Source organism: Neopsephotus bourkii, unplaced genomic scaffold (assembly GCF_033783945.1).
Source record: "Neopsephotus bourkii isolate Nb327-2 ecotype Australia unplaced genomic scaffold, CSIRO-AGI_Nbou_v1 NB_234, whole genome shotgun sequence".
Lineage (NCBI taxonomy): Eukaryota > Metazoa > Chordata > Aves > Psittaciformes > Psittacidae > Neopsephotus > Neopsephotus bourkii.
This window is the reverse complement of record NW_026900744.1, coordinates 15,460,502-15,487,854: the sequence shown is the minus strand read 5'-3', so window position 1 is coordinate 15,487,854 and position 27,353 is coordinate 15,460,502. Positions and strand designations below refer to the sequence as shown.

The 27,353-nt window shown below is 51.6% G+C and overlaps 1 protein-coding gene across 1 annotated transcript in view; it reads right to left on the bottom strand.

The window, feature by feature from the left end:
* LMX1A (LIM homeobox transcription factor 1 alpha) overlaps positions 1-25,254 on the bottom strand; it is a 43,090-nt gene extending 17,836 nt beyond the window's left edge. The window contains exons 1-3 of the mRNA XM_061344736.1: positions 24,964-25,254; positions 24,512-24,627; positions 23,744-23,930 (exon numbers count right to left, since the gene is read on the bottom strand). Of these exons, the coding sequence (XP_061200720.1) occupies positions 23,744-23,930; positions 24,512-24,587 (263 nt within the window). The 5' untranslated portion in view covers positions 24,588-24,627; positions 24,964-25,254. The remainder of the gene's footprint in view (positions 1-23,743; positions 23,931-24,511; positions 24,628-24,963) is intronic.
* Positions 25,255-27,353: the final 2,099 nt, after the last annotated feature.

Sequence of the window (27,353 nt, the reverse complement as noted above, 5' to 3'; positions counted from 1 at the left end):
ACATCCAACTCAAGCACCACGTCACACTTTTTACATTTTAACACTTATTTCACTGCTCTGGAGTTTTGTTAAAATCCTCACTGCCACAAGGAGAAAGGAAAGACATCTTGGTGGAAAACTCAGTCTGCATTAAAAACTTGCTGTGTTTTGCTCCGACGCAGTCTAAATAACTTATAAAAGAACAAATGAGATCACTGAATTGCACAGCAGCGTGAGACACAGTGGGGATCCTTCACCCTGCACGCAGAAAGCAGTGCCAGCCTTTAGTGGCGTTCATCTGTCCCCAGGGTGAGGGTCCCCAGCACAAGCTGGGATGGCGATGCCACCTCTGGTGTCACTCCAGCAGGAGCTGTGACAGAGCCCCACAGCTCACAATCCACCAGATCACCACTGGCAAAGCATTCAGAGCACACTGTTAAATGTGTCCTGCCTGTGTCAAAAGTCACAGCCCAAGGCAAAGGCACAGGGCAGGCAGCAAAGCAGCAGGGGGGCTGCTGGATTAGCCACCAAAGTGGGAGTCTCTGTTCACACCCACTGGGGCAGGGATGTAGACTACCCTGCTGTGCCAGTGCAGGAGAGAAGCTGGGCACAGCTAGCAGCCAGTCCATCCAGGAGAGAACTCCCAGACTGCTGGGGATGCCCAGCCAGGGGAAAAAGCCTCTTTTTCCACCTCACAACCTCAAAATGATGCTGCAAATCTCAGGAAGCAGAGACAGTCTGCAGCCCCCTCAATATACCCTGCAGCCTAGTGAAGGCGGATTGCTCAGCCCAGCCTGTGAGTGCAGGACTAACCCAGCAGCCAGGAGAAATGCTTTTTCCTCCCAAAACATGGTATACTTTTTTCCCTCCACAGTTCTCTGAATCACAGCCAGAGGAATTCAGGTTCCCCCTACAGTGCTGGGGTAAAATGAGACAAGAAAACAGAGCATTCACCCTCCCATAGCCAGGCCCAGGGTCTAGTACCCATGGGGGCGTCGGGTCCCCCCTGCAAGCTGAGCTAAAGCCCAGACAGAGATGTTGATATGTAAGATGTTGACATGTACAATGTCAATATATAAGCCAGTCCTATCTGATGACAGCACGCACACATACAGCGTCCCGGGGCGGAGGGTGGGAAGCAGATGCGTGGTTAGAGAAAGGAGGGATGAGCCACAAACCGTTCATGCTCCTCTGCAGCTTGGACACATACAAGGCTGTTTGGCTCCATGTTTTGGGCTTGGGCCCATCTCTCTGGTTTAAAGCAGCTGAACTAAACCCAAAGGCTCATTAAGTCAGCCTGCCTGGACCTGGTTCCACCGCAAGGGTGTTTCATCCTAACATGAAGTCGATGTTCCTCTTTGCAGCTACAAGGGATTTAGGGTGAGCAAGAGGAAGTAGTTCCCATGGCAGGGGCAGTGCTGCCATCTCTCAGCATTTCAACTGAAACAGGCAACAGTGGGTGCTGGAGGCCCATGCCCACAGCCCGTAACTGGGTGAGCATCCAACCTTTTCACTATTTCCATTATTATTCCTCCCATTTTAAACTGATCTCCCTGGGCTGCATCAGGAATGGGAGCTCTTGGGATGGCAAATCACATGAGATTGGAAATGAGGATTCAAAGGCAGAGAGCCCAGTATTCATCCTCAATCCATGTCAAATGACATGATGGGAGAACCAAGGTCAGGAGCATTAATTTGTTTTGCCAGCCTGTGTCCTGGACATGCAGGGCAGAGGCAGCCTGAATCCCCCTCCCTCGTGTCAAGCAACACATGAGTCCATTCCCTCCCTGTGACATCCCTAAGAAGATGTCACCATGCCACCTCCCAGCCTTGCTGAACCCTCTAAAGGTCAGCACCGAAGGCATGTCCACCACATATGGTTATTAGTTCTCTGTGGGTCCATCCATCCCTCCACTACAGCTGGGTGAACAATTCACAGTGCATAAATTTATCTAGCAGATCTCAGCCCACGTGCTATTTGCTAACAGTCTGTAGAGAGGCTATATTTTATCCCTTTGGGTTTCTTGGCCAGCATTCAAGCTCCTGACCCTGATTTATTCTCAATCGGTCAAGAGCCACATTTCATCTCCATAGGCCACGTCTGCACAGAGCTATTTGAAGCACGTGGCTTGACGTCCTGAGCAGCACCAGGGCACTTCACTGTACACTGGCCCCAGTTCTTTGCAGCACATCCAAAAGGTAACCAAGGGGGATTTTGTGTTCAAATATAGGCTCTGCGGGGGCAAACTTTGCCTGATGAGAGCAGCGTGGCCGGAACAAACCACACCTCTTCTGCGCACAAAGGCAATGAGAGCTCCAGATGCCGGCCAAGGCTGGCTTGCTGCCTGTCCTCATCCCATCTCACCATCTCTTTGCCTACCTCTCTGCCTATTTATAGCCATGGAAGACCTTTGCACAACACTCAAGCAGCCAGAGGGTTGAGTGTATAGGCAGGATGGCAAATGCCGCTCTTTAACTTTCCAAAGTCCTTTTCCTTCTGCCTCCAAAGGAGCTCCCATTGAGAGACCTTGGGACCAGCCAGAAAAAGCTTCTCAGAGCTACACCCCAAACTGGCCTTGGGGGTTCATAAACTACCCTATGATCTGTCTCAGTCTTTACTAGGGGAGGAATCACACACAGCAAATGTGACCATCCCTCTGTGAAGATAAACCAGGTATAATAATCAAGACAATGGGAGAGGTAATCTGCAGAATTCAGTGAAAAGGTGTGATATGAAGGATCAAAGTTAGTATCAGCCCTCTCTGACATCTTCATTGGCAATTGCAATTCAGGGCTAATTAGCATGTTAATAATATTAGTAGGAGATAATAAATTGGAGAGGATGGAACAGAGCAAAACAATCTGAAGGGGACCCTGGAGAGATAAAAAAAAGAAAACAAAACAACAAACCACGAAACAAATTCAGCTTCTGCAGTCCAGGGGTAAAAACAACTGGAGCAGATGCTGTGGATGGAGGAGGAAGGCAGGAGCAGGGAAGCGGAAAGCAGTTTGCATGGGAGCAGCATGTTGGACAGAGAAAGGCAGCCCGCACACTGGCTGCCCTGCAAACCAGGTCTTGCCTGTGAGCAGCTCAGCTAGTGAGGCAGTCTGCAAGGTTCCATCAGGAGAGCTGAAGAAGGACCAGCACTGCATGCCGGCAATCTGCAGGGCATCCTGCTGGGTGCCTTGTAAGGAAGACTAATATCCCAAGTAGAACCATTAATGCAACTTGATCTCATCTGGAGCCATGTCACCTCAGGAAGTTCCACTGCATGAACAACTCCCTTCCAAACAGCAGCTGCATGCCTGGTTCCTAGGTGAATTGGAAACGCATGGGAAGGAGAGAGGTGACAGAGAGCTGCTGCCTTCACCCCAGCCAGGCAAGGCGGAGGGACAGCAGTAACTACACAGAGCTAACATCTGTGCTCACGCTGCTTGAGGAGACCCCCTACTCCTCAGGTGTACTTAGAAGTAACTCCTCCCCATCTGCAGCGACTCGCACTGCTGTCTTTGCTCACTGACCAGCATGAAGTGCTGATGCCCCTGCCCTCCAGCCACACTGAAGCTCCCCTGTGTCTCCTCCATCACATGAGCCTCTGGACTGCTTTGTGACAGCTGCACCATCACTGTCTTAATGGGACACAGGATGAGGGGTGGGCCCTCAAGGTGGGACACCTTGGCAGTGCTTGTCCTGGTATCACTGCTAGTCTACACTTACTTATAAGATGGATAGAATTGTTTTCTTGTAAGAAAATCCTATCATAACTCAAATTACTAAATTGGTGTAACCTGATTGTTTTTCTTATGCGGATCCTAAAGGACCTCCACCTCCTGGTGCAAACCAGGTGGCTGCAAAACCAGGCAGGATGCATGAGCTCATTGTGGGAGGATGCTAGGAGCTCCTACACTGCTCTGGGAGCCCCAAGCAAGACAGACAAAACAGCACAAAGCACACCTTCAGCAGCAATCCTAACTTGGCAATTACAATAGCAAGGGAGACTTTGCCCATCCCCATGATGCACAGGGTGAACAGGAGAGCTAAGACAGGCTCACCTGATCTCTGCAGCTCTGCTTCACTGACAGTTCTTTCTGCCAAATAATAAAATAGCAGCCAGCAGGATTGCAAGGAAAGGGCTGGACTTATTGAAAGCACCCTTCATCCTGAGAAACAACTGCTCCTTTACCTCTCATCTGGAGCCTTACACCCCCAAAACCTGGTGCTCCACAGCAGGGCATCCCTGACAGTCTCCTCCCCAGTACCTGATGATTCAGGAGGACCAAGTAGGACTTGAGTCACTGCCACTTATCCCCACCACCAGGAAACAAGTCACACCAGCCACGTCACAGTGTCTCCTCCAACTGGCTCCTCCAAGTCCCTGATGTCCGAGTGTTCCAGCTCTTCCCTGGACCATTTGGAGACTTTAAAAGTGCAAACAATTCAAGGGAAACCCGAATTTCTAAGCTGCCAGGACAAGCATTATAGGATGCAGGACCTCTGGAGGATCTGTGCTGTGCAGCCGCCCAGCATCAGGAAGGGGCAGGAGTTTTATTGTCCAAAGGGGGATTAAAGTGGTTCCTGCTGCAGAAGTATCTGGAGGCAGGCAAGGGAGGAGGGGAGATGCTTTCCCTTGATTTGTGGGCTGTTCTCAGGCTGTCCTTGCTGCCAGGTCTTGGGCAATTTGATGACTTTTGTTGCAAACTGGAAGAATAGGAGACATATGTGAAGGAGGAAATCTGCATTCCTCTCGCCTAAGAAATCCCTTCTCACTTTCCCCCAAATCACACATACACCCAACCTCAGCCTCTCCAGGCTGGCTTGGACACCGGCTCCCCTCCCACACCCAGATGACCTACTCATCCAGAAATGGCCAGGGCCCACATCTGGGGCGTTATCCTCTCCTCCTTCCCTTCCCTGCCAGAGTCCTGCCTGCACACCCCTGCGGGGGGACACTTCACCCTCTGCTGCTGACTGGGGAGGTGGGAAATGCCAGATAAAACCAGTCTCTTCCAGTAGCATCAGTGTAAAGGGGACCTCAAGCCTCCAAAACGCACTCCAGCCCCTCTGCAAACTACGTACCAAGCACCTCCATACATCCTCTTCCAAAGGCATGCCTGGTGGCTTGCAAATGTTGGATGTTGTACCTCTTTGCTCCAATTTCCCAGAAAAAAAAATACACACTGGGTGCTCCTTTCCTATCAGACCAGAGGTCCACCAATACCAGACAGTGAAGTGACCCACTGGGCAGTAGTGGTGGACACAGCAATGGACATGGCACCCAGGCCACCATGCCTTGATTTCTATAGCATCTCCCCTTACTCAGATGCCTCTTCTGTCCCTGGAAGTGCTCTGTAGGATGCAGAGGTGGGAAAGAACACACACAAATCTGAACCTCTGAGATAATGTCACCTCAGGCCATAAGACCATGTATTTGCAGGCAGAAGGCCAAAATCTGCCCAAGAACCTGAGCCTGCTTGAGTCTCCTGTGAAAGCCTGTGGGGAAGGTATGCATCAGGAGGAAAACCATCTGAGCATGAACAGAGTCCAAATGTAAGCATCAGAGAGTCCCCAGTTAGGGAACCAACTGCTGAGAGATTCTCCTTGCTTACTTCCACAGCACATTACCACTGAAGCTTAATGATGTCACCCGCCAACCTGCTGAACACCTTCTGAGCTGACAACTCCCAGGGTGGTTAAAGCAAAGAGTGACCAGTGTGTCACCAGCATGGAAAGGTACCACCTGAGAGGGGGAAAGCAGGCGGCCAGTGCAAACCAGCCTCTCCATCCTCGTGGCTGAGCAAAACTCACCTCCAAAAGAAAACCCCAGCTCCGAGGATCAGCTGTGCTGCTCTGGGGTATTTTGTCACTGGTGAAAAGGTGAAGCTGAGACCTCACATGAAAACTGGGGGGGGAAAACCCAGCAGCACTGGGTTAAGCAAGCCCCTGCAATCTGGTTATGGGGCGTCTGCCTGTGCAATCTTGGCTTTGCAATGGATTTGCAGGTCCATTAAACAAAGTGAGACAGAAAATTGGACGCCAGCGTTTGCTCCACGGAGCGAGAGCCACCCAGCTCCAAGCCCATCTCACTGGGGCCTCCTGAATGTCTTTTTCCCCTTTCTAAAGATTAAAGACAAACCCTGAGTCAGACCCAGATCAAACACAACCTCACATGTGCTCAAGGGGAACAACCAGCCCTGCAGCGGTAGGAATGGAGCACAGTCCTTGCATAGACCTTTCTGACTGCCTTTCCACGCCCAGCTGGATTTAGGGCTTCTCAGATGGGGCGGGACCCTTTTGGGTAAGAAGAGAAAAGGCTTTAGGGTGGACCCTGCTTCTTCCTATTCCAGGAAGGCCAGAGCCCCTTTGAACTCCGTCCTTCTGCTGGAGAGAGTGAAATCTAGGGATGGAAACACACTCCCCAATGCTAATCTAGACTTACACGTTCCCTAGCATCAATCACTGTTGTGCTGAAAACATCACCAACCTGTGCATGTGCCAGGCAGCCCCACGACAGACAGACAAGCTGGATGTGATCTGCTACACCAGCATTAACGGGCAGCTGAATTTCATCCACTAGATTTGATCTTTTAAGCACCAGCGCCTTGCCCCAGGCAGCCAGCAACACTATTATTAGGGCTCAAGGCATCTTGGCTGCCAAATGCTTTCCCTGCAAGCACTGCCCCGTGAAAAGATGCACAATTCCCACCACGGTACCCCTCATTGCATAGATATTGGATTTGGGAAATACTTATTTGCCGCAGGCAAAACATTTCCCCCCCCCCATGCCTACCCTTTCAAATGAGAGATTTTTAACTCTGTCTGCTGAGCTCCCCAGCTCTTTACAGCAGGCACCACCTAAACCTCTGGGGAAAAGCCAACATGTGGCCAGATGGTAAGAGCAGGTCTGCCACCAAGAGCCACTGTCATCCCAAATTTCACCCAACCCCATCCCTCCAGTGCAGGGGGAGCCTGAACAAGAGCAAACCTGCAGATGTAGCAAGCAAATGAAAAGTGTTGGAGGAGGGGGGAGGCAACAAACAGCCCCATGCACCAGCATCTCCCCATGAAAGAGCTCAGTGGCCATGTCCACAGGCTGGGGAGTTGGTGAGGAGGGGCTGGGAGCCCCTAAAAACAGCTTTAGAACAGCTCATGGCAGGAGCAGAGAGACAGAGGCATACTTCAGGGCAGACTATAAAAGCAAGACAGGACACCACCTCCCTTGCTATAGCAGCTAAAAGTCCTCCTGAAACAGCTCCCCAAGCAGAAGCATAGGACCACCTGAGAAACTCATGCCAAAGGCTTCAAGGTGCCCTGGTGCTGCTATGGCACATGCTGGATGCAATGGGCATCCTCAACCCTGCACAGACAGCCCTGTCCTGGGCTGCTCCTCCAGGAACTGCTGCAGCTTTACAATACACCTTTGGATGTAACAAGACTCTGTTTTGCTCCCTAATATCACTTGTTATTGCAGCATGTAAAAAATACCCTTTGATAATCTTGTTTACCAGGTTGTAAACTCACTCACGAGTTTAGGGATAAGGATGGGGGGGGAGGGGGCTTGCCTCACCACACTATGTTTCTAATGATCTTAAGATCCTCAATGGGGAATCGCGCCCGGTTTCTGCAAACTATTATCTAATCTAATTCCCTCCATCCTGTTACTTAAGGATTTACAACACACAACCTCCCCTGAAATGGTTTCTGGTAAATTCTTTGAAAGCTCTTCTGGTCCTCACATCATCGTCAGGGTCAGCCATGCATTAATGGCAAAGTATTTATGCATCAGGTAACTCATTCCCTGGCAAGAGAGTTTGTCTATGCTTTTTAAATTCAGGAAGCAATTAATAGTTGCCACAAAAGCAACATGCTTCTCTTGGGTGAAGGCCATAAAGCCCTGAGTCACCATGGGGAATGTGGATGCTTCTATCTCAGCAGACACCCTCCAGGAGCGTGCTGGTCACAAGGTAAATGCTAATGCTGAATAACTGATGCTGGAGAGCTGCGACTCCAGCTTCCTGAGCCAGCTTGAGATGGCCATTTTAAGGAACAGCACAGCCAACATCAAGAAGTCAAACATCAGCATCTTCAAGCTTTTCCTAGAGCTGGAGAGCTAGAAGTGCTCCCTACTGAAAAGTAGGCAGAACTTCATTAAATCCCTTGGCTCTGGGACCTGCAGCTTTAAAAGCCAAAATGTTACAGATATTGCTGTTAATGAAGCCATGCTCCCAGCAGAATCTGTAGATCTGACAAAGTATCTTGTAGAAAGGTGGAAAACCCCATTCCCTGAAGCCCAGCATCTCCACTCTTACCGGAAACTCTGGTCCTGAGAGCCCAGCATCCTCTGCTCACACCAGAATCCCAGTCCCTAGAGCCCAGCACCCTCTATTCACACACACGAAAAACCCCAATCCCTAGAGTCCAGTGTCCTTGGCTAACATCAAACAACTGCAGCAGCTGGAAAGCAGAGGCAGAGGCATCCACCACATAGTGTTACTCCTTCCCGACCAGCACAGCCATCTCTCAGGGAAAGAGGATCCACTGATTGCCTCCCACTAAAAACATCAGCCAGCTGCAGAGCTCCCCAGGTTTTAGGAGACAAGCTCCCTTTCCACGCTGCCCCCCTTGAAGCCATCAGAAAGGAATGATTTCCAGGCTTACCCCTCTGCACTAGACTTCAACCAGCTGCAGACAGGCCCATGCATATCCTCTTCCTAATCCTTCACGCACAATCCCTAGACAGTCCCTGGCTTTTATTATTTTCTGGCAGGAAAGAGCACTACGTTAACCCCTATGCATAGGCTGCAGCTTGAGCATCTCTCAGCACATCCCAACTTGGGTCCAAATTATAAATGAAATGTTCATGTAACAAAAGAACTGGTGAGGGCCTATTGCCCATTAATATTTTAAATCCCTTCTAATTGTTATTAAATGAGCTGTCCAAAAAGCCCCTTCTAATTGCTTCATACAGTGATGGGCCTGAAGTATTTATTGATATAGACCATAGAAGACTCTTCCTGTGAGGGGCTGGAAGCCAAGGAACAGAGCAGGCAGCAGCATCACTGGTTGTCCACCGAGACAAGGACCCTGCACTCCTCACCTCTGCCAGCAGAGACCAGGACCCTGCCACTCCTCCCTTCTCTGTACAGCAGTTCCCCTGGCTTCAAGAATACAAGATGAAGTCCTAACTGGAAGGTATTTTAAGGCACTGAGAGTGAGTGAATAACATCTATATGTATGCTGAAAGGTCCTGTCTTTAACATGATGTTGTAAAACTCTCAGGGGATGGAGCCACACCTGATGTGCTGGCTCTGGCTAAGGGACAGAGTTATCCAGACATGAAGACAGTATGCTGGTGGCACACAAGAAACCCTCACAGGGCTGCAGGACACATGCAGACAGGATTCGTGTCCCAGAGTCACTCTGATCCCAGGAGCACCCCCTGCAAGGGGAGATCCCAAGATGCGGGCTGCAGCCTCACCAGCCAGGAGCATCTCCAAGCCTAAGCTCCTGAGGTACTCGAGGCCTCACCCCAGGAAGGAGCAGAGCCCTGCAAGCTGTCTCAGGAGTCAGGTGAGGCTGCAGCCAGGAGCTGCCCCTCAGTCCCCAAGCTCTGTGCTGACCTTGAAACACCGGGCAGGCGGCTGCCATCATTGGCATCATATGATCTGTTACAAAACACAACGGGCTCTACTTAGAGGTTACACACTCAGGACAAATTTAACACCCGAGAGCGTTCCCGATCCCACTGGAAGAATTCCTGGCAGGGGCTCAGTAATCGCCCACTACTGTAAGTGGCCAAGTGCCATCACATCGGTCCAGCTCCAGACACAAGGACCTTGTTCCCTATTTCTGATGGGAGAGATGTTCCAGCTGATGGATGACATCACACAAGATGACGAACCCCTTGAAGCAGAGAGTAAAAGGAATCTGGAAAAGATGCTGTTCCCAAAAGCCTTCACTTGTTTGAGAAAAGTACTTAAGGACTGTGATTAAAAGTTGCATTGAAGGTACCCTTTATAGTCACTATAAAGCTAGGAAGTCCATTAAGAGATCCTTGGAGAGAATGATGCTCTGGTGGACATCAGAATAACAAGCAGATGGAATGGAAGCATCCTCAAAGGATACCCAGCCCAGAGTCTAATGCCCAGGGACTTCCCAATCCTGCCACGAGAAATAAAGGCTCAACACCAGGAGAAATTGTCCCTGCTGCCATCTCACCAGCTGTATACAAACTCTTCCAGACCCATACCGGCTTTTTTCAGAGGCGGAGCGGGCAGATGCTGCTCTGAAGCAGAGCCAGGAAAGGCACAGGGCAGGCAGGGTGGGATAGGCTTTCCCAGAAGCAGATCTGGTCCCAGCTCAGCAGTGAGCCAGACCTTACCACTCCCTCATCCTCCTTCTCTCCTTCCCTTTCCTTTCGACTGGCCCCAGCCCCGCATTTCTGGAGCAGCAAGAGTCAGCTCTGCCGATGCTGCTATGGGGCCCTGAGCCAGCTCTGGCTATAACCTCAGAATGAAAACATCATCTCTGAAACACGGCAACGGGAAAAACAGACAGGCTGACATGAGTGCACACATGAGCATTCCTGTAATCAGGAGAGCTCCCACGTCAGTGGCAAGGTTTGCAATAATGGGCAATTTGGGGTACCTGTTTTGACCTGCAGGCTCTGATTTCAGAGAAGGGTGATGCTATGCTTGGTTAGGGTGGGCTCACAGTGAGCAGGATGGACAGTGCTTCCTTCCAGCATGAACACAAACCTGGAACCTGCTGCTCCCAGTCCAGTTTGCTTTCCAGCCTATGCCAAGAATCTGGCACTATCCTGGTCATGGTGCTTATAGGAGGAAAGGAGAATTGCTGTGAGAGGCAGGCGGGGATGCTCAAAGCAGGACCAGGCTGGGCTGTGGGTGCCCCCAGCAACTGCTGCTAAGACCAGGTTGGGAGCGTCAGCATGGAGGCGATGGAGCCAGGTCAGACCAGTGACAAGACGACAGAAAATGTTGTCAGGCCAGTGGCTATTTTTATCTGCAAGGACCAACACTTAATACTCTTGTATCTCCCACAAAATGTCACTTGAGCTCCAGCAGAAAGCTTACACTGCTCACAGACAAGGGCTGAAACCTGAGCATGTAATCCCTGCTCCAGTCAAAAGTTTTAGTGGGATTCACAGCGTCTGGACAGGGGAAGATGAGAAAAAAACCCAACTCTTTCCCCTGAGAAATGACGGCTGGGGCAGACAAGAAACGGAACACGCAGGTCCCCTCCTGGCACCATGTCTTTCTGCAGGGTCAGCTGCCGCATCTGTAGGGCAAAGGGGACTTTGCAAGCCCTGAAGCTACATTGCGACTTCCCAGCTCAACCAGACTTCAGCTACTCTGAGAGAGTCTTTAGAGGACAGTAGAAGGCAGAGCCCACAGAGAGGTTTTGCGTCAGGTCAGGGTAGGAGACTCCATTGAGGTATCACTGACACCCATCTTGGCAATTCCCTCTTCTCCACTGAGCATCTCTAATTACTTCAAACACCATCTCCCCACTGCCCTTCCCTCTCATCTCAAAGCCCAGACTGAGAGATGCCTGGGGTGTGAGGAACAGAGGCTTCCCTTACTTAATAAAGCCGAGGCAGAGCAATGCCGTTATTAACAGCAACCTGCCCCTCCCTACTGATGGCAGGAATATTGCACTGGTAATCCCAGAGGAGCACCCCAGCACTGCCCTGACGGTGGATGCAATAATGTGCCCCCTCTGGGACTTGGTGCTGCCCTTTTATATTGCAGTGAGTGTAAATGCCAAGGGGGTCCTTTCCCAGATCCTCCTTTACATTGCAAGCAGGATTCAGTATCAGGGATGGATAGATACCCACTCACTGATCAGACACAGGATTCGTATGATTTAGGGCAGTGTTTTTCAGAGGGGAGGCAAAAACTAGAGATTAAAGAGCTCTGTGCTGGTACATGATGCGACATGGAGATGTCTGGTGTGCTCAGAAAATTAGGATACGACATTAAGAGCTCACATAGAAACTTACAGGAGGTGAATTTTGCTAGGGGCAAAAGGCAGGAGCTCACATGTGCCTCAGAGCTGTCCTCAGTCACTCCCAGGTGGGGGTGGCTTTTTTCCCCATCACACTGCCTTTCATAAAATTAAGACTGGCCAAAGCAGTCAGGATGGAGGAGTGGGCAAAGAAAGGACACAGTGGAGGACTGGGCCAGCCCCTCTGGGCTCTGCAGCCCCTGGGAATGGTGGCAGGATGCTGATGAAAGGGGCACAACCATCGTTTCCCAGCAGGATGTGCAGTGCTCGGCACAAGAAAATAACGGACACTGAACAGGGAAAACCAGCTCCGCTAGCCCCAGAAATCTTCTCTTACATCAAGGAGTATGGTAAAAAACCCCAGGAATATACTGCAGAGGCAAAACCGCATTCCTGAGATGGCCAAAAAGTGATCACATTTATTTCCCATTTCTAAAATCCATTTCTGAAGCACTGCTGGCCAAGAACCTTCAGTTGCTTGAACATGGTTAAAGCAAATATATGCAAAAAAAAAAAAAAACCCCAAACAAAACAAACCCCAAAAAACCCCAAACCAAAACATAGAATCTTATAGGTGAAACTTAAATGGTCTCCACAAACATCTTGCATGTTTTCAAGGACACTAAGGAAATTCACATTTTTTACCCCCATTTTGTGGACTTAAAATACCCCAAGGGAAAAAGTTATTTAGAACTACTTAAGAAATACAAAGCATAAAAAGCCTGTAATTATTTCTCTGCCAAGGGCTTGTCAGTTTGAAAATCCCCGCTCTTGAACAACTAATCCTTATGGGGAAAAAAAATGCAGCTTCGGCAAGTTTCATCGTCAGTTGACTTTTGCTGCACTTTTCCAGCACAACGGCACCAAAGTGGAAAGCACAGATTTGAGTTTTGTTCTATTAGCAACTTTCATCTACAACGTGCCTGATGAACCTCCCCAGCTGACCAAGCAGACCTGCAAAGCATCGTCCCAAGGTGAGACCAGCAGCTGCTCTGCGTGAGAATGGTGCTCTGCAGGCATCAGGACGGGGAGGGAAGGACAAGGTGGATCTCTGGAGGCAGAAGTGCCTGAAACAGGCCAGTCAAGGTGGGGGTATGTTTACTTTAAAAGCCAAAGATTCAGGGAATTCCTGAGATATTTGTTGTGCAGTTGGAAACAAATAAAGACATTATTGGCATGGAAATTGTACTTCCTCTGGAGGATGGGGATGATCCATCTCTGAAGAGCAGGGTGGATTTGGGCTCTCTGGTTTAGCAGCCAGATTCATCACCTCATGTAATGCCGCCTGGATAAAGATGGGTAGCACCAGCGCTTCTGAACCTGGTTGGATATGAAGAAATGGTCCTATGAATCTAGCTGTGTCCCCATATGCATCCCAGCATCAAAGTATTGATCATGTTTCTTCCATCCTCACTCCAACCATAAAGAGCTAGTTTTGCCATGAGGAGCGGGGAAGAAGGTGAAGCACTGGGAGCAGGCAGGATCCCAGCACGTTTGGCCAGAGGTCATTCCCACTGCAAATACATACCATGAAACTAAAAACTGGATCTGGTGGTGGTTCACAAAACAGCACATTTGGAGAAAGAGTGCTTCTCCCCCAGCCCCGCATAGGGTGACACCTTGGGGCCTTGACTCCACATCTCAGCCAGGCAAAAAACAGATGCAAAGGTTATTTTGGTGCTGCGGAGGAAATTCCTGTAAAGATGCTGCCATGGGCACAGACGCTTTTGGTTCTTGCTAGGACCCAGGCAGAGGCTGCCAGCATGCACACACCAGCAAGCCTCCACAGCCTGGTGTGCCTCTAGCAGGCTACGTGAGAAGTGTGTTACACCAGGCAGAGTGGGTGAGCAACCCAGTAACTTCTGCAGCCTGGCACCTGTCCATCAGTGCTGCTCAGGTTTGGAGCTACAGAGCAGAAGGCATCGTTACACACACATCTTGCACAGCAGGGGCCAGAAAAATCTCATCCCTGCCATGAGCAGCTTTCACCCTGCCAAGGATAAACGCCTCACTTGGACCTACTTCCCCCATGCAGGGCCCTTCAGCTATCTCTGATGTCTATCTTCTATTACTTTCCCCTAAACCATCTCCATAACAGCACCTCCCAACAACATGGGTTTTGATGTCCTCAAGGTAATGCATGCAGGAAGCCTCTTTCACTTTCTGGTTAACCCTCCTTTCTAGGGCCAGAGCTGAAACAAGCTCAGACTCAAGAGCCCAGCCTACAAGACTTTAAGCTTCATTAAAGTTTTAAGCCAGTCCACTGAGGTTGCTCTTTCAGCCTTTCATAATTACAGATGCAGAAGGAAGGAGCAACGTTCACCTGAGCAGGCATCAAGAAAATTCAAACACTTAATGGCTTTCCTAACCAAGCTCCCATGTCCACATTACTGTTTAAAAGGATTTGCTCGATACCACTCCAGTGCTCTGCCCGGCAGCAGAGATGCTGAGATATACATAATTCAGTATTTCAGTTCCACATCACCAACCCAGCTGGCCACCCATTTGGCAAAAGCCAGACTCAAGGCACATAAGCCTAAGCCATCCCACCACACCAGAGACCAGAGGCACCCAAGCCAAGAGGATGATAGGGCTCACGAACAGTGTTCATGTGAGCAAGGGGCCCTCAGCTCTTTCTGTATCCAACACCTGGAGTTCAGCATCTCCATTATGCAATTCAGACTTTGGCTTGCCTGAACCACGTTCTCAGAAGAGCCTTTTCCTCCCCTTCAACCCTTGCAGGAATCTACAGAAAGCAGTCTGTAAGCAGAAGGGAAACTGTCACCCCATCGTCAACACCCAGCACAGGGCTGGGGTCCTGCATACTCAACACACACACAGCACAGCTGCCATTCCCTCTTCTCCTGTTGCCTGAACGGTCCTCTCTAAGACCAGATATGGAAAAGATGCCCCAAAAGGTGTTCAAGGGTAGTTCCAATCTGGGCTTCACACAGAAGTCATTGGGGAAGAGTTTTGGGGTTGTGTCTTGACAAACATCCATCTCCACAATCATCAACCATGAATTTAATCATCCAAAGGCATCAAAATCATCCCTGTGGAGGCACTCGTGAACATGTGCCATTTCCCAAATTGCATTTCCCTCTTCCTGTTTAGACACATTACTGCAGAGGTTAGCAACGTTTTGCAGGAACAAAGACTTAACAGAGCTGGCAAGAGCCAAGCAGAAATTTTGACAACGATAGCATCCTTATGTTTTTACAACAGTTGGTGTTGGAGGGAAGAAATGACAACACTGACTCTTACAAATTAAAAAAAAAAAAAATTAAAAAATGCTGCAGCTGAGAACTGCCTTCATGTCCCCTAATCTTTTTCTCTCCCCTTTCCAAATTTTTACTACCAAATGTTTCCCTGAGCTTTCAATAGCAAAGAGAAAATTCCTGCCTCACTCTTCCTGCTCAGCTACCTTGGGCAATGTTATCCAGTGAAAAATGAACTTTTAATGTGGCCCCACTGGCCCCAGGCAGAGAAGGAGCCCTCAGCACACACACAGGTTCCAGGTTCATCCAAGGAGCTCTGCACCACAAAACTAGAGTACAGGATGCATGTCACAGAGTTGAATCGCATCCAAAAGGTAAATTATCCAGGAATCGCTCTTGCTTCTTGTTGTGTTTTTAAGACCTCACTTTACTCCCTCACAGAGCAGGGACCTTGCCCAGAGGGATTTCAGGGGCAATGGTGGTTATCATTCCAGAGGAAGAGACATAGCAGGGAGCGAGATCTTGCACGGTGGTTGCAGAGGCAGAGGACAATAGGCTGAGGCGTGATGGTCATGTGAAAAGGGATTTGTTCGGCTGTCAAGGACAGAAAGCTCTCCCTAAGAGCAGTATTAGGAAATGAAGCCCACAAGGGAAGTAGAGGGGTAAGGAGTGGCAAGAGACAATGTACGGACAATGGCAACAGGGGGACAGCTGGGGAGGATCAATGCTGAGCTCTAATGGGCTTGCTTGAGTACCAGCTGAGGAAGCCTCCTCCAGCATGCTCTGCCCTTCGACACATTTGCCCCCAGGAGGAGCAAGCAGGATGCCTCTGTGCAGGGCACACCTTTCACCTGCAGGCACAGAGCCCCAGTGACCCTTGGACAAGAAGCACCTCTGCCTGCCGGGTTGTGCTGTGATACAGAGCAGAGCAGTGCAGTTCTCCTACCAATTCATGCCTTCTCCTGTCAATTCATGCCTTAATGCTACTGATTCACGCCTGGGAGAAACCGCAGCACAAGCTCTCAATCGCCTTCAGTCAAAGGTAGCCCAAGGTGGAAAACAGAAAGACAGGCATGATGTAAAAATAAGGCAAATCTGGAGAGAGACTGAGAATTCATGCCCCCTATTCAAACATGCCCAGCAAGACATCATGATAGTGAACAAATCCTTTTTTAGCTAGACACATATTTCCAGCCCCATTTTCATGGGTAAAGGAGCCAAGTCTCAGCCAGGCACCAATGCAGGAGACTTGAACCCAAAACAGGATCGTATTCATAGGCATGGGAAATGCTCTACTGAAAACGGGTAGGTGCATGAAAGCACACAATGCAATATAAGAAAATAAATTGTTTGCATTAAACACAACACGATTTCACCCCTGTATTGAGAAATGCATATGCCACCCTCCTCAATGCTCAAACCCCTGTGGGAAGAAATCACCATTTTCAGATAGCGAGTCTACAAAATGCAGAGCACCTGAAGGCTCCCTGACAAGATGAAGAAGTTGGTCATTTATTAATAAGATCCCAGCAAAACATATAAGAAAGAAGGCAGAGCCATCTGATAGAGAAAGGCTATCAGACAGAGGTAGGCCCAGGCTGCTACAGGCCTTTTGCAAAAGCTTCAGGATCTGGCTGCCTGCAAATATTCGGGATAGGAAGCCAGGAATTGCAGACCCCTTCTCCTGGGCAACCAAGGCGTGATGATCTTAAAAATAATCAAACAGAGCTGCAAGAAGATGCCTGCCGGTTTCACAGAGATGCACAGACAACCAGGGTGCATCCATTGCCCCTGAGCACCATCAGGAGAAGGTACCCGGGGACCAGCTGACTTCCTTCCACCCAGACAGGATTCCTTCCAAGTTAAAAGCATTGAGGAACAAAACAGAAGTTACAGGATAGTGTAACTGCAGCTATAGGCTTTCACACACATCTGCATGGTGCTTGCCATGGCAGGGAACATTGTTAATCACCACACACCTCTCTCTTGAAATCTATGAATACACAGAATTTCAAATTCCTCATGAAAACACATTTATGGGGAAAAAAATATTAAAATTTGGGGGTCAATCCCAGTATTTAACCCGTATAAAATCTGAACTTTTTTTTTCCCCTGCTTTAGAACTACTCTTTACTCGTATTACAGAGGAGACGCTTTATTAAACTGCACGTACAGGCACAGTCTCTCAGCCCCGGATTGTGTCCCCAGTTCCTCATTTTACATTTGCCCCTGCAGAGGGCATAAGACAGAGACAAAATGGAGTACAAAGGGACAAAGAGCATCTTGAAAGGAAAAATACCCAGGACACCACTCTCTTTTCCACCTCCCACCGTGTTGGCCACAGCCTCTTCTTCCTCAGACATCCTCCAGCATTAGAGCATGCTGAGTAGCCCCTTGGCTGAACACCACAGGATTCAGCAGAAGTGGGGAGCCATGAATCCAGATCCAAACCAGATTCAAACCATTGGGTTTTCTCTTTCCTCAGAAAGGAGCAGGACTTGCAGCCTTGTGAGCAGAAGAGGAGACCCTCACCACCCAAAGTGCCTTTTCTCCCCCTCCAAGGCAGAGGGTGCTTCTGGGTTGCCCAGCTAAACCGTGGGGCAAATGTACAGGATCAGAGTCAGAAACTGCTGTGGGTTTGAGTATGTTGAGACAACCCCAGGACAAGGACAGACAGAGGAGCTCATCCTCCCTGGCAGCACATGTGGCCACTGGCAAATCCTGCCCACATGCTGGCCAGCCTCTGACAATGCCAACACCCGAGACCATGATCCAAAAAACAGCTGGGGTTGACCACAGCATCGAGTTTAGACCCTGCCAGAAAGCTCCCCAGGGAAGGACTGAGCAAGAAACCCAATTGTGGGCGCTCTCAAATCCATGGCTGAGCAAATCCCTCCCTGTGCCTGGCGGCTGCAAGCAGGTAAAGAACCAGTAAGGCAAGGGCTGGTGAGCCGGGACAGAAGGGGACCCCAGCTGTCTCTCCAGCTGGTGGGGACAAAATTCTCATCAAACTGAAATAAACCCCCCTTTTCCTCCCCCAGCCGATTTCTTTTCAATGTCTTCACTGGGTTTGCAAAGATCTGAAGCAGTTCCCCCAGCTCCAAGCACCCTGATAGGCACTGATCAGGGAGAACTGTGACACAGGGGGAGAACGAGAGAAAGGGAAAACCAGTCATTGCAGGTCTCAAATAAGATGGCAGAAACCACAGAGAGTCCCAAGGATGCTCAGGTCCCAGCCCTGCCAGCACCAACCCACAGTTTCACTGCCAATGATCAGGAGAAAGGGTGACCTCAAAGCTACCCCTGGTCCCTGCTACAAAGAAACATATGATGAGTATATTCAGCTGCCTTGGTCCCCAGCTGTGAAACATTACTCTCTTACTGGCCTTTCTATGAAATATTAGTTGTAAGACTCAAACCCAACTAAGAGCAGAGTGAAGGGGCAAGATGTCAAATCTGTCCTCTGCTCCCTTTGGAAAAGGAAAGCCCCACAAGTGAGACGACAGGGGGTAGTAGAGATAAAGGCAGATGTATTTTGCTCACCTGGCATTTCCAGTGCAGAGCCTGCAGCAGCCTCCACAACACACCTCTCATTGCTGCATCCCGCTGCTTCCCCACTTCCCTCCCACCCCCACCAGCACAACAAGGCAACCTAATAACAAAAACCAAAGGACCAGCACCCGGTCCTGGCCTGGCAGCACCCACCACTATAACCCTTGTCGGGATGAGGACAGATCCAACTGCCCCAGAGCTGCGCTCATCCCAGCCTACAAGTCAGCATGTTTCCTCTGGGAGCTATGGGGAAGAAGGCGATGATAGAGAGGCATTTGCTATAGGAAACAAGGTGCTGGGTGGGGACTGAGAGCAGGCAAGAAGGATAGGATGCTCAAGAAGAAAAAAATTGAGGAACGGGAAAAGAGAGAACAGCAAAAAGGACATCATGCCACAGACCTGCCACATGCTGTTACCCTGTCCAGACCAGCCTGACTGCCTCCAGTGCATGGCCAGCTGGAGAACCTCAAGTTAAAACCATACTCTTCATAGGATGCCCTATAAGAAGGGAAAAGGACCTCTGGGAGGCATTCTCCACTGTAGCTGGGCTGACCCATGGCTCTCTGGAAGGCCCATTCTCTCCAGTCAGCCACAAAAAGAGCAAAAAGTCCCATTTCTCCAGGAAAGGGAAAGCAAAGGACTGCAAATTACCAGCACAAACCACACAGACCGTAGGAAGTCCCAGCCAGTGGGAGCAGGCAGCTCTAGAGTATTCAGCATCAGCATCACCTTATTCATTCTATCCATCTGGGATTATCTGCTTTGCAACCCTTCCGGGCTGGGGAAGCTGTGCTATGGTTTGCAGCTAATTGCACAATTACGTTCATTAGCCACATTAAGCAAGATAAACAGCCACGGTGCTTCAAACCTCTTCCCTGTCTCTCCTCTATGGCAGCAGCTGCCAGACGAGCCTCCAGCCCATGAGAGGAGGCTACACTGCGCTGCACTGCCCTGCGCCAGCAGATCCCACCTTCCCCCTGGGTAGAGCCTGTCGTTGTCTGCCAGGACCACACTCATCCCCCCTACAAAGATGCAGGGTATGATTTTAAAACCCAACACTGCTGGGTTTCTCAAACACATTTTCTTTCATGTGTGTTCAGAGGTTGGAAGGACTTTTTTTCCTTCACATCCGGATGTGCCTCCTCATTTTAATTCACAGAGGCAGAGGTGGAGGCACCCTCGCGACCCCATGACTCCAGGAGCAGGGAACTTCGGAACCAAGCAGAGGGAGCTTTGCAATGACAGCACAGAAGCTGGCAACAGCACAGAGCCATCAAGCCATGCGAAGACAGGACGAGCATCACACAACTGCCTCCCTCGGCCGGGGAGCCCGGCATGGTGGAGGCGGCTTGGGGGCTACGGCTGCCCGTCCACTGCGGCGCCCACATGCCAAGCCTGCTCCAAGATGTGCTGGCCATCTGCTCCTGCCAGCCGGGGCTGGGGCCGGGGCTCTGCGCCGTGGCTGGGGACATGCCAAGCCGTCCCACCGCCACCACGCTCCCCAGCTGCGCCCCCCATCAAGACCGCACCGCTGTCAGTGCTCTTGGCCCCCAGAGCCAGCCAGCAGGACTTCTACATGTCATTGGCATCACCCACTGTGGGGCTTTGGGATAGGGATGTCCCAGCGGCTCCAAGTTCTCCCTACAGCTCTGGCTCCGCCTGGCCCATGCAAACCCACTATGAGACACATCTAGGCCTTTCCATCAGACAAATCAGGCATTTCCATCTTCATGTGGATTTTAAGCCTCTAGGGCAGCCCCTCTCTTCCCATTGCTTCCAGCACCCCTCCTCATTTATGGCCAGATTTGATGTTACCCCCCAAAAAAGCCTGCCACCCCAAAAAAACATCCGCCTGGTCACCAGGGCAGGGGCCCCACAGCTGGGGAACATCCCCAGATCTGCTCTGCAGTCAGGGAGCTGGCCAGGGCGAAGCCTGAACCTTGTCATAGTTAAGACTTATCAGGTTTGGATAAGCGCCGGGGGCTGCTGCGAGATTCAGGATGTTCTGTAACTGATGTCCTCTGCCCCAAATAGATGCTGTCCCAGGGGCATGGCCTGAGCAGTCCCTCCCCAGGAGCCCTCCCCGCCAGAGTCGGGGAAGCTCATCCAAGAACGACCCCCAGCCCCCTGAGTCTGCTGTCAGTATCACTGTCCAAATTGCCCACAGGTCCTAAGCTGTGGCCCTGGGCACCCCAAAGAGATGCTGAGACCTAGCCTGGAATCCTTTGTCTTTCAACCATCCCTCTCCAGGTCCTCTCCCAAGGTCTCCCTCTTCATGAAAGACAAAGAAATGTAAAACATGTGCTTTAGTAAATGATTCTTCAATTTCTGGAGTCCAGAAAGTCAGATGGCCAATTAATACTGCCCATAACACTTTCCATGGTTGTATTTATAACTAAAGGCATAACTCTGCTGTCTCGTGCTCTGTCTTTAACCCTCTACAGCCTTCTTATAAATGGAACTCAGAGAGCAAAGAGGCCTGTCAGAAAATGCTGCACCTACTCATCTCTAATGAAACATTGCAACAGTCACCCCATGGAAGAGAAACCCCATCTTTCAATTCAAAAAAACCAAAACCAACCAACCAAGTAAAAGTCCCCATAAAATCAAACAATCAAAACCAAAAAAACCCAACAACATCACAGCACTGGCAAGTGGGATCCGACCGCTTCCCTGATACTCCCAGCACTGATGTCTCACACGCAGACACCCCAGCCCTCCCACCCGACAAGCGACAGAGAGGCCCCGGGGAGGATCAGCCACTTTACGCCATCACACTGCACAAGGAGTGTCAGTCACTCACGATAATTAACCAGTTATCGGCTTGAGGTAATTAGCTCAGTGCAAGAGCAGTGGCTCTTCTCCTGCCCCTTTCACACTGAAAGCCCCATTACCAGTATCAGCACTCAGGCAGATGCCGGCACAGCGTTACTTCACCAGGGTAAAACATAGGGACAGGCAGCTTGGGCAAAGAAAGAGGGGGTTTTGTTAAATACAGTCATGTGTAAAGCTCAGCAGAGCCCAAAGGGAACAGCTCTTTGGGACTTTGCTCTGCATCCTTGCCATTCCCAGGTAAGGAGTCAGAGAGCCCGGGCAAGGGGATGGAGGGAGCAGGGACATGGACCTACAGCCCCATGCCAAAAAAGTAAAATAAAATGAAACTCAAGGGAACAAAGATGTGATAGCGAGGGGCAGGTGGGAGCAGGAGAAGAAACCAGGGATAAAACCATCACACTTCTGGGAAACTACCGGCTAAGGAGCCCACTCCCGGCTCCAGCCAGTCACCAAACCAAACACAGCTAGCAAATAAGCAGGATAAATGATGCCATCATCAGAGCCCAGGAAATACTTCCGGCATTTTCCTTTTTCAAAATCATCCTTGTCCATCCCAATAGCAAGATGGGCCCAACAAGAATCCAGCTGAGGCATCAATTTCTTTCCCAGACAAGAGACATAGGAGAAGGGTTTCAGGTTGGAACCAGCTTTCAGAGCTCAGAAGCTACAGTCAAACACGCAGAGAGTAAAACCCACATGCGCTGCAAGCTGGAAAGCCATTTCTGCGGTAATATTCACCCCAGTTTCCCCTTAATGCTCCAAATGGAGGCACCAGTAAAGCAAAAAAAGTGAATTAAATTGTGTTGGAAAGCTATGGGAACAGGAAGCCAAATTTTTATGAACAAGCAAGCAGTGCACCCAATCTCGACAAATTTTTGCCTAGAAAAAAACAGAAAGAAACGAGCCCATACCGCAGCGCTCTCCTTCCCACTCTCACGGCAGCTAATTCTTCCGCTCTTTCGTAAACATTTGAAAACAAGGTCACACGCACAAATTCTGCTTTCAATTTGCCTAGTATCCATAGTGATTAAACTCAGACCCACAATATGGGACTTAAAGGAAAAAAAACAACTTTAAAAAGGCCTGGAAGTAGGGCTAGCCCCCAGGCACGCTCATCGGCCCACCGAAGGCCAGGGATCAGAGCATCGGCGACCACTGTTTTCTCATGTAGCAGTGACCTGGGAATGGAACCGTGGAGCTCCAGCAGTTTTGCTATCACCGCAGTGTAGGGTCTGGCCCCACAGCTACACCCTCCTCAAGAAACAACTGGGCCAGAGGCAACACAAATTTAATGGCTCCAAAACCCAGCCAGAGAATGGGATCCGGCAGGGACAGTGAGAGTGGCATGATCGGGAAGAAAATGAAAACAGCTGCAGAGGAAAGACTCAACAGCCTTCTTCCCATTCCCACTGGAACAGCTTTTCTTTAAGTAAAAAAGGAAAAATAGTTTTTTCATTGTCTTCCCCCCCTCCAGCCCCACACTTGCCAAAGGAGCAGCATCAGGACTGGAAGCTTTAACCACCTACATCTAAATTTCCTGCTCATGACAGCCCCAGATGCAAGCAAAGCCTTCTGCATGTGAAAGCAAAACCTCCGAATTCAGTGGGGCCTTCCCTGGTCCCCGACAAGTGCCTCAGTTTCCCCATCTGACCTGGGGGAGTGATAGTATTGTCTAGCCTGTGGGACTATTTTCCTAATAATATATAATATTTTCCTAACTTTATCCAGAACCACATCAGGGAGAATATAATGCTCCTCCTGAAGATGCTCAGTTGGAGAACAAAGCCAGAGAAGATGGGGAAAACACTTTTCCCTGTCCCTCCACAGCCTCGGGGTTACCAAGGCTCAGGCTCAGTAACCCCAAGTCTCAGGCTCTGAACAAAGGGCTCCTAAATGCCCAAGGTCCAAGCCACGCACAAGGAAATACTTCCAAAAAGTGGAGAACTGGGGCACGACAAGGCTGCAAGGGAGAAGCACAACTCACCACGCAGCACTGTAAAGCTGACACCTCTTGGGACACACAACGCAGAGGAAGCAGGGAAGTTGCAGGGAAGCCCCCCAGCCCCTCATGCTTTCAGCCGGGTGCTGGGAGGGGAACGAGGGGGGCTCACCGGGGGGACAAGGAGACACTTACTTCTCATAGTCCAGCTTGCAGTAGAGCTTCTTGTCACGGTAGAAGCAGGTGGTCTGCAGGGGCTCCTTGCAGGACGCGCACTGGACGCACTGCTCATGCCACAGGCTGTCGTTGAGGCGCAGCAGGAACCGGTCCGAAATAACGCGCTGGCACCCTTCACACACCGACTTGGGAGTTGCGGCTCTGCCTGCGGGAAGGACCCGGGCGCAGGGGTGGGTGGAGGGAGAGGTGGACGGGAAGACGGACCGCGCAAGGGACGAACAGAGGATCGCGCTGCTCCCGCTTCCCCGGCGCAGGCTGGTGTGTCGGGTGGGGGGCGAGGGTGTGCGGGGTGCTGCTCCGGGATCCGGGGGCGACCTGTGCCTTAGAGCAGCTCCGGGGGTGGGTCATCGTCCCCAATTTCGTTCCTTTTGGAAAGGTGAAGGCAGAACCGCAGCTCGGAGAGAGAGCGATTGTTTGAAACGGATATCAAAACGAAATTAAAAAATATAAATTATTTATTGCTCGATAGGAAGGAAAGGCCTTCACTGTAGTGGGGGGGCAGAGCGGGAGCACACAATTTAATGCATTCACTGAAAGAAACGAGAGCGGAGAAGGCGGGCGCGGGACACTGCCCGGGCCAAGGGAGCGGCGTGGTGCCGCGCCGGGCAGGAACGAGCCGCGGGGAAAGCTGCCACCGGGGTTCCCCAGTGCGCATCGCTCATGTCCCGGCCGGCTATGTCCTACCCTCGGGGTCCCCAGGAGGGCAAGCGGGGTGCCCAGACTTACCCAGCAGGGAGGAGAATGGGGCCGCGGGGTCCAGGGCATTCGGCAAACTCTCCTCCATCTTCAGCCCGTCCAGCATGGTGAGGAGCCGAGCCGGGCGAGGGGGCCGCGCCGCTCGCCTACCAACACAGCCCGGACACACCGTGTTCAGCCCAGCCGCCCGCCCCACCGTTCCGGGCCGGGGTTTCCCTGCCCCGGCTACCCGCCCGCTCCCGGGACGCCCCGCTCCCCTTCTCCCTCCTTATCCCCGGCCAGAAGAAACCCCCAAGATTCCCCGCTCCGGCTTCGCAGCCCCTACTCCAGGCGGGCTCACAGCGTCTCACCAGCCCCGCAGCTCCGACGTGTGGGGCAGCCAGCCCCGGCCCCCTCCGCTGCAGCGGGACAGGAAGATGCGGGACGGGATGATGCGGGACGGGATGATGCCGGGTAGCCGTCGGCAGGGCTCGGCCGCTTACCTGGGACGACCCGGGAGGAGCCTTCTTGCAGGGAGCCGGCGGGAGAGACGTCCGCAGCCACCGCTCCGGGATGATCGTGCAACGGCTCCTGCCTCCCCGGACTGGCCTTCCTCGTCTTCCCCGCCACCGATGCTGCCGGAGTGGGGACCGAGCCTCGGCGCCCTGGACGGCTCCGGAGCGGAGCGCACCAACCTGCGGGGAAGCGCCCGTCCGACTGCTGCCAAGGCACATTTCCTGGAGCCGATACCTCCCTGCCCGACCCCCACCCCCTGCCCTCCCCTCTCCACCCCACTAGAAATAAGTTTCCTCCCCGCTCTCCTGCCTGGCTGCAGGCACCAGCCCCGCCACGCCTCGAGGGGCCGGCAGCTCTTCCCGGCTCTGGGGGGCACGACCGGGCCGCCTCGGCTCCGCTCCCTGGACTTTTTTTTTTTTTTCCCCTCTTATTTTTTTAGAAAACCAAAAAGAAGAAAAGGAGAAAAAAGAATAAAAAAAAAGGTGGAGGGTGGTGGCCCACCACCGCGGCTCTCCCGCTGGTGAAACCGCCTGCAAACCAGCTCCCCATCCAGGAGAAGCCGAGGCCGTGAGCGTTTGGGAAAAACCAGTCCCGGCCCGAGGAGGCAGCGGTCGGGGAGGGCTGCGGTTCCCGGCGGGGATGCGCTCTCCCGCGCTGCGCGCTGCCTCGGGCGCCTCGCTCCCGCTGCCCCGGAGTGCTCAAGGAAAATTAGTGCTAGGAGGGGAGGAAGGAAAACAAAACAAAACAAAACAAAAACAAAGGTGAAGAGCTGCCCGGAAGGCTCGCCGCCGGTGATGGCTGACGCCAAGCAGGGCCCGGTTCGTTACGGGCGCCGGTACCGCGGAGTTACAGTAGGAGGTGGCCCCAGGGAAGCGCCGCTCCAGCTCCGCCAAACCGCATCGGCTTCGGGGAGGGGAAGCCCGCGGAAAAAAGATCCCGCCCGGCCGGGGAAGCTGAAACTTGGAGCCTTCCCGCAGCCCCATCAATTTCCCGTCCTGCCCGGCTCTCTCCTTCTCTCCTCCCTGGCGGGGGCTCGCTAATTTTTCGGGGAGTTTCACGGGTTCGCAGGCCCGAAGCCACCCGTACCGGGACCGGGACCGCGTACCCGCTGCTGCCGGAGCAGCCTGGACAGCGCGGCAGCTTCCCCCGGCACGGAGGAGGGCCGGGTCCCTCCTCTCCGGCTAGCAAGGGAGAACCGGCTGCAGAGCTGCGAGGGACCAGCTACAGGCTCGTGGATGATGAGAGGATTTTAGGGGCTTCACCTCCTGTGCTCACCAGTGACCTTGGTACCAGCCACAGGAGCGCTCCTAGCCTCTCTGTGGGGCATCCTCGTCACCGAGTGTTCCCCACGCCCAGATGACGTGGGTGATACAGGCACCAAGGTCATGTCCTTTGAGAGCTCGTAGGAAGGGGAGAGGCCACAGGTTAGGAAGGGTGGATCACCACCCTGCCAAAATCCCATGGGAGAAGGAAATGGACTCCTGGGACAGCCTCACTGGATCCCAGTGTAACTACACTGGAAGCTTGGGCACAAAAGAAATTGTACCATTGCACAGGTTGGAGTGAAACAGCTCTGATTCCTCACATCCAGAAAAGCTGAGCTGCAGCAGGGAGTCACTGGGCTCTGATGCTTCTGTCTTTGTCTCTCCTGAAGGTTCCCAAGCAGCTCCATCCAAGTTTCTCAATAGCCAGATCCATCAGAGCGACATTTCCAAGGCACCAGCCCAGCCAGGACATAACCAAGGGCTCCGAACACTGCTCTTTCTCCCTTTGCAAAACAGCACAGCCAGCCCAGCTCACTCCACCCCAGCTATGAAGGGCAGTAGGTTTTTTCTTCCACAGGAGTCAGCGCCATGGGATGGGAAAGCCATCCTTTAGTACTGCTAAAAACTGTGGTCCTGTACAGGACACCATGCATATATACTCAGACTGCCTGCTTGCTTTGGTGTCTTCAGAGATGCAGGAACAGCTGGAAGTAAGTCCCACCTAGGTGCTGTCATCTGGTGGTCATCGTTGCCCCCCCCCAGGCAAGGAGGGGTCTGGAGACTGCCTTAACCTCAGAGCTCTTGTGCACAACTTCCAGCTCAGTCTAGGAAGGATCGTGCTTGAGGGATTGCCCCCAGCACATAATGCCAAGGCAGCTGCAGCAGGGGGCTGCTGCCCATGATTTACACACATCCACCAGCTCCCACACAGTTCACAGGTACTGGAGCACACCTGATCTCCTGCAAAGGATGGTCACGAGGTGAACCTTCACCTCAGCCCTACAGAAGATGGAAGCAGTATTTCAGCCAGCTCAGTGCAGCTTCTGAGGGCTAGGCTTTCCATAATTAGCTCACACAGGGCTGAATTAGGTGCAGCAGCCCACATCAGTAGC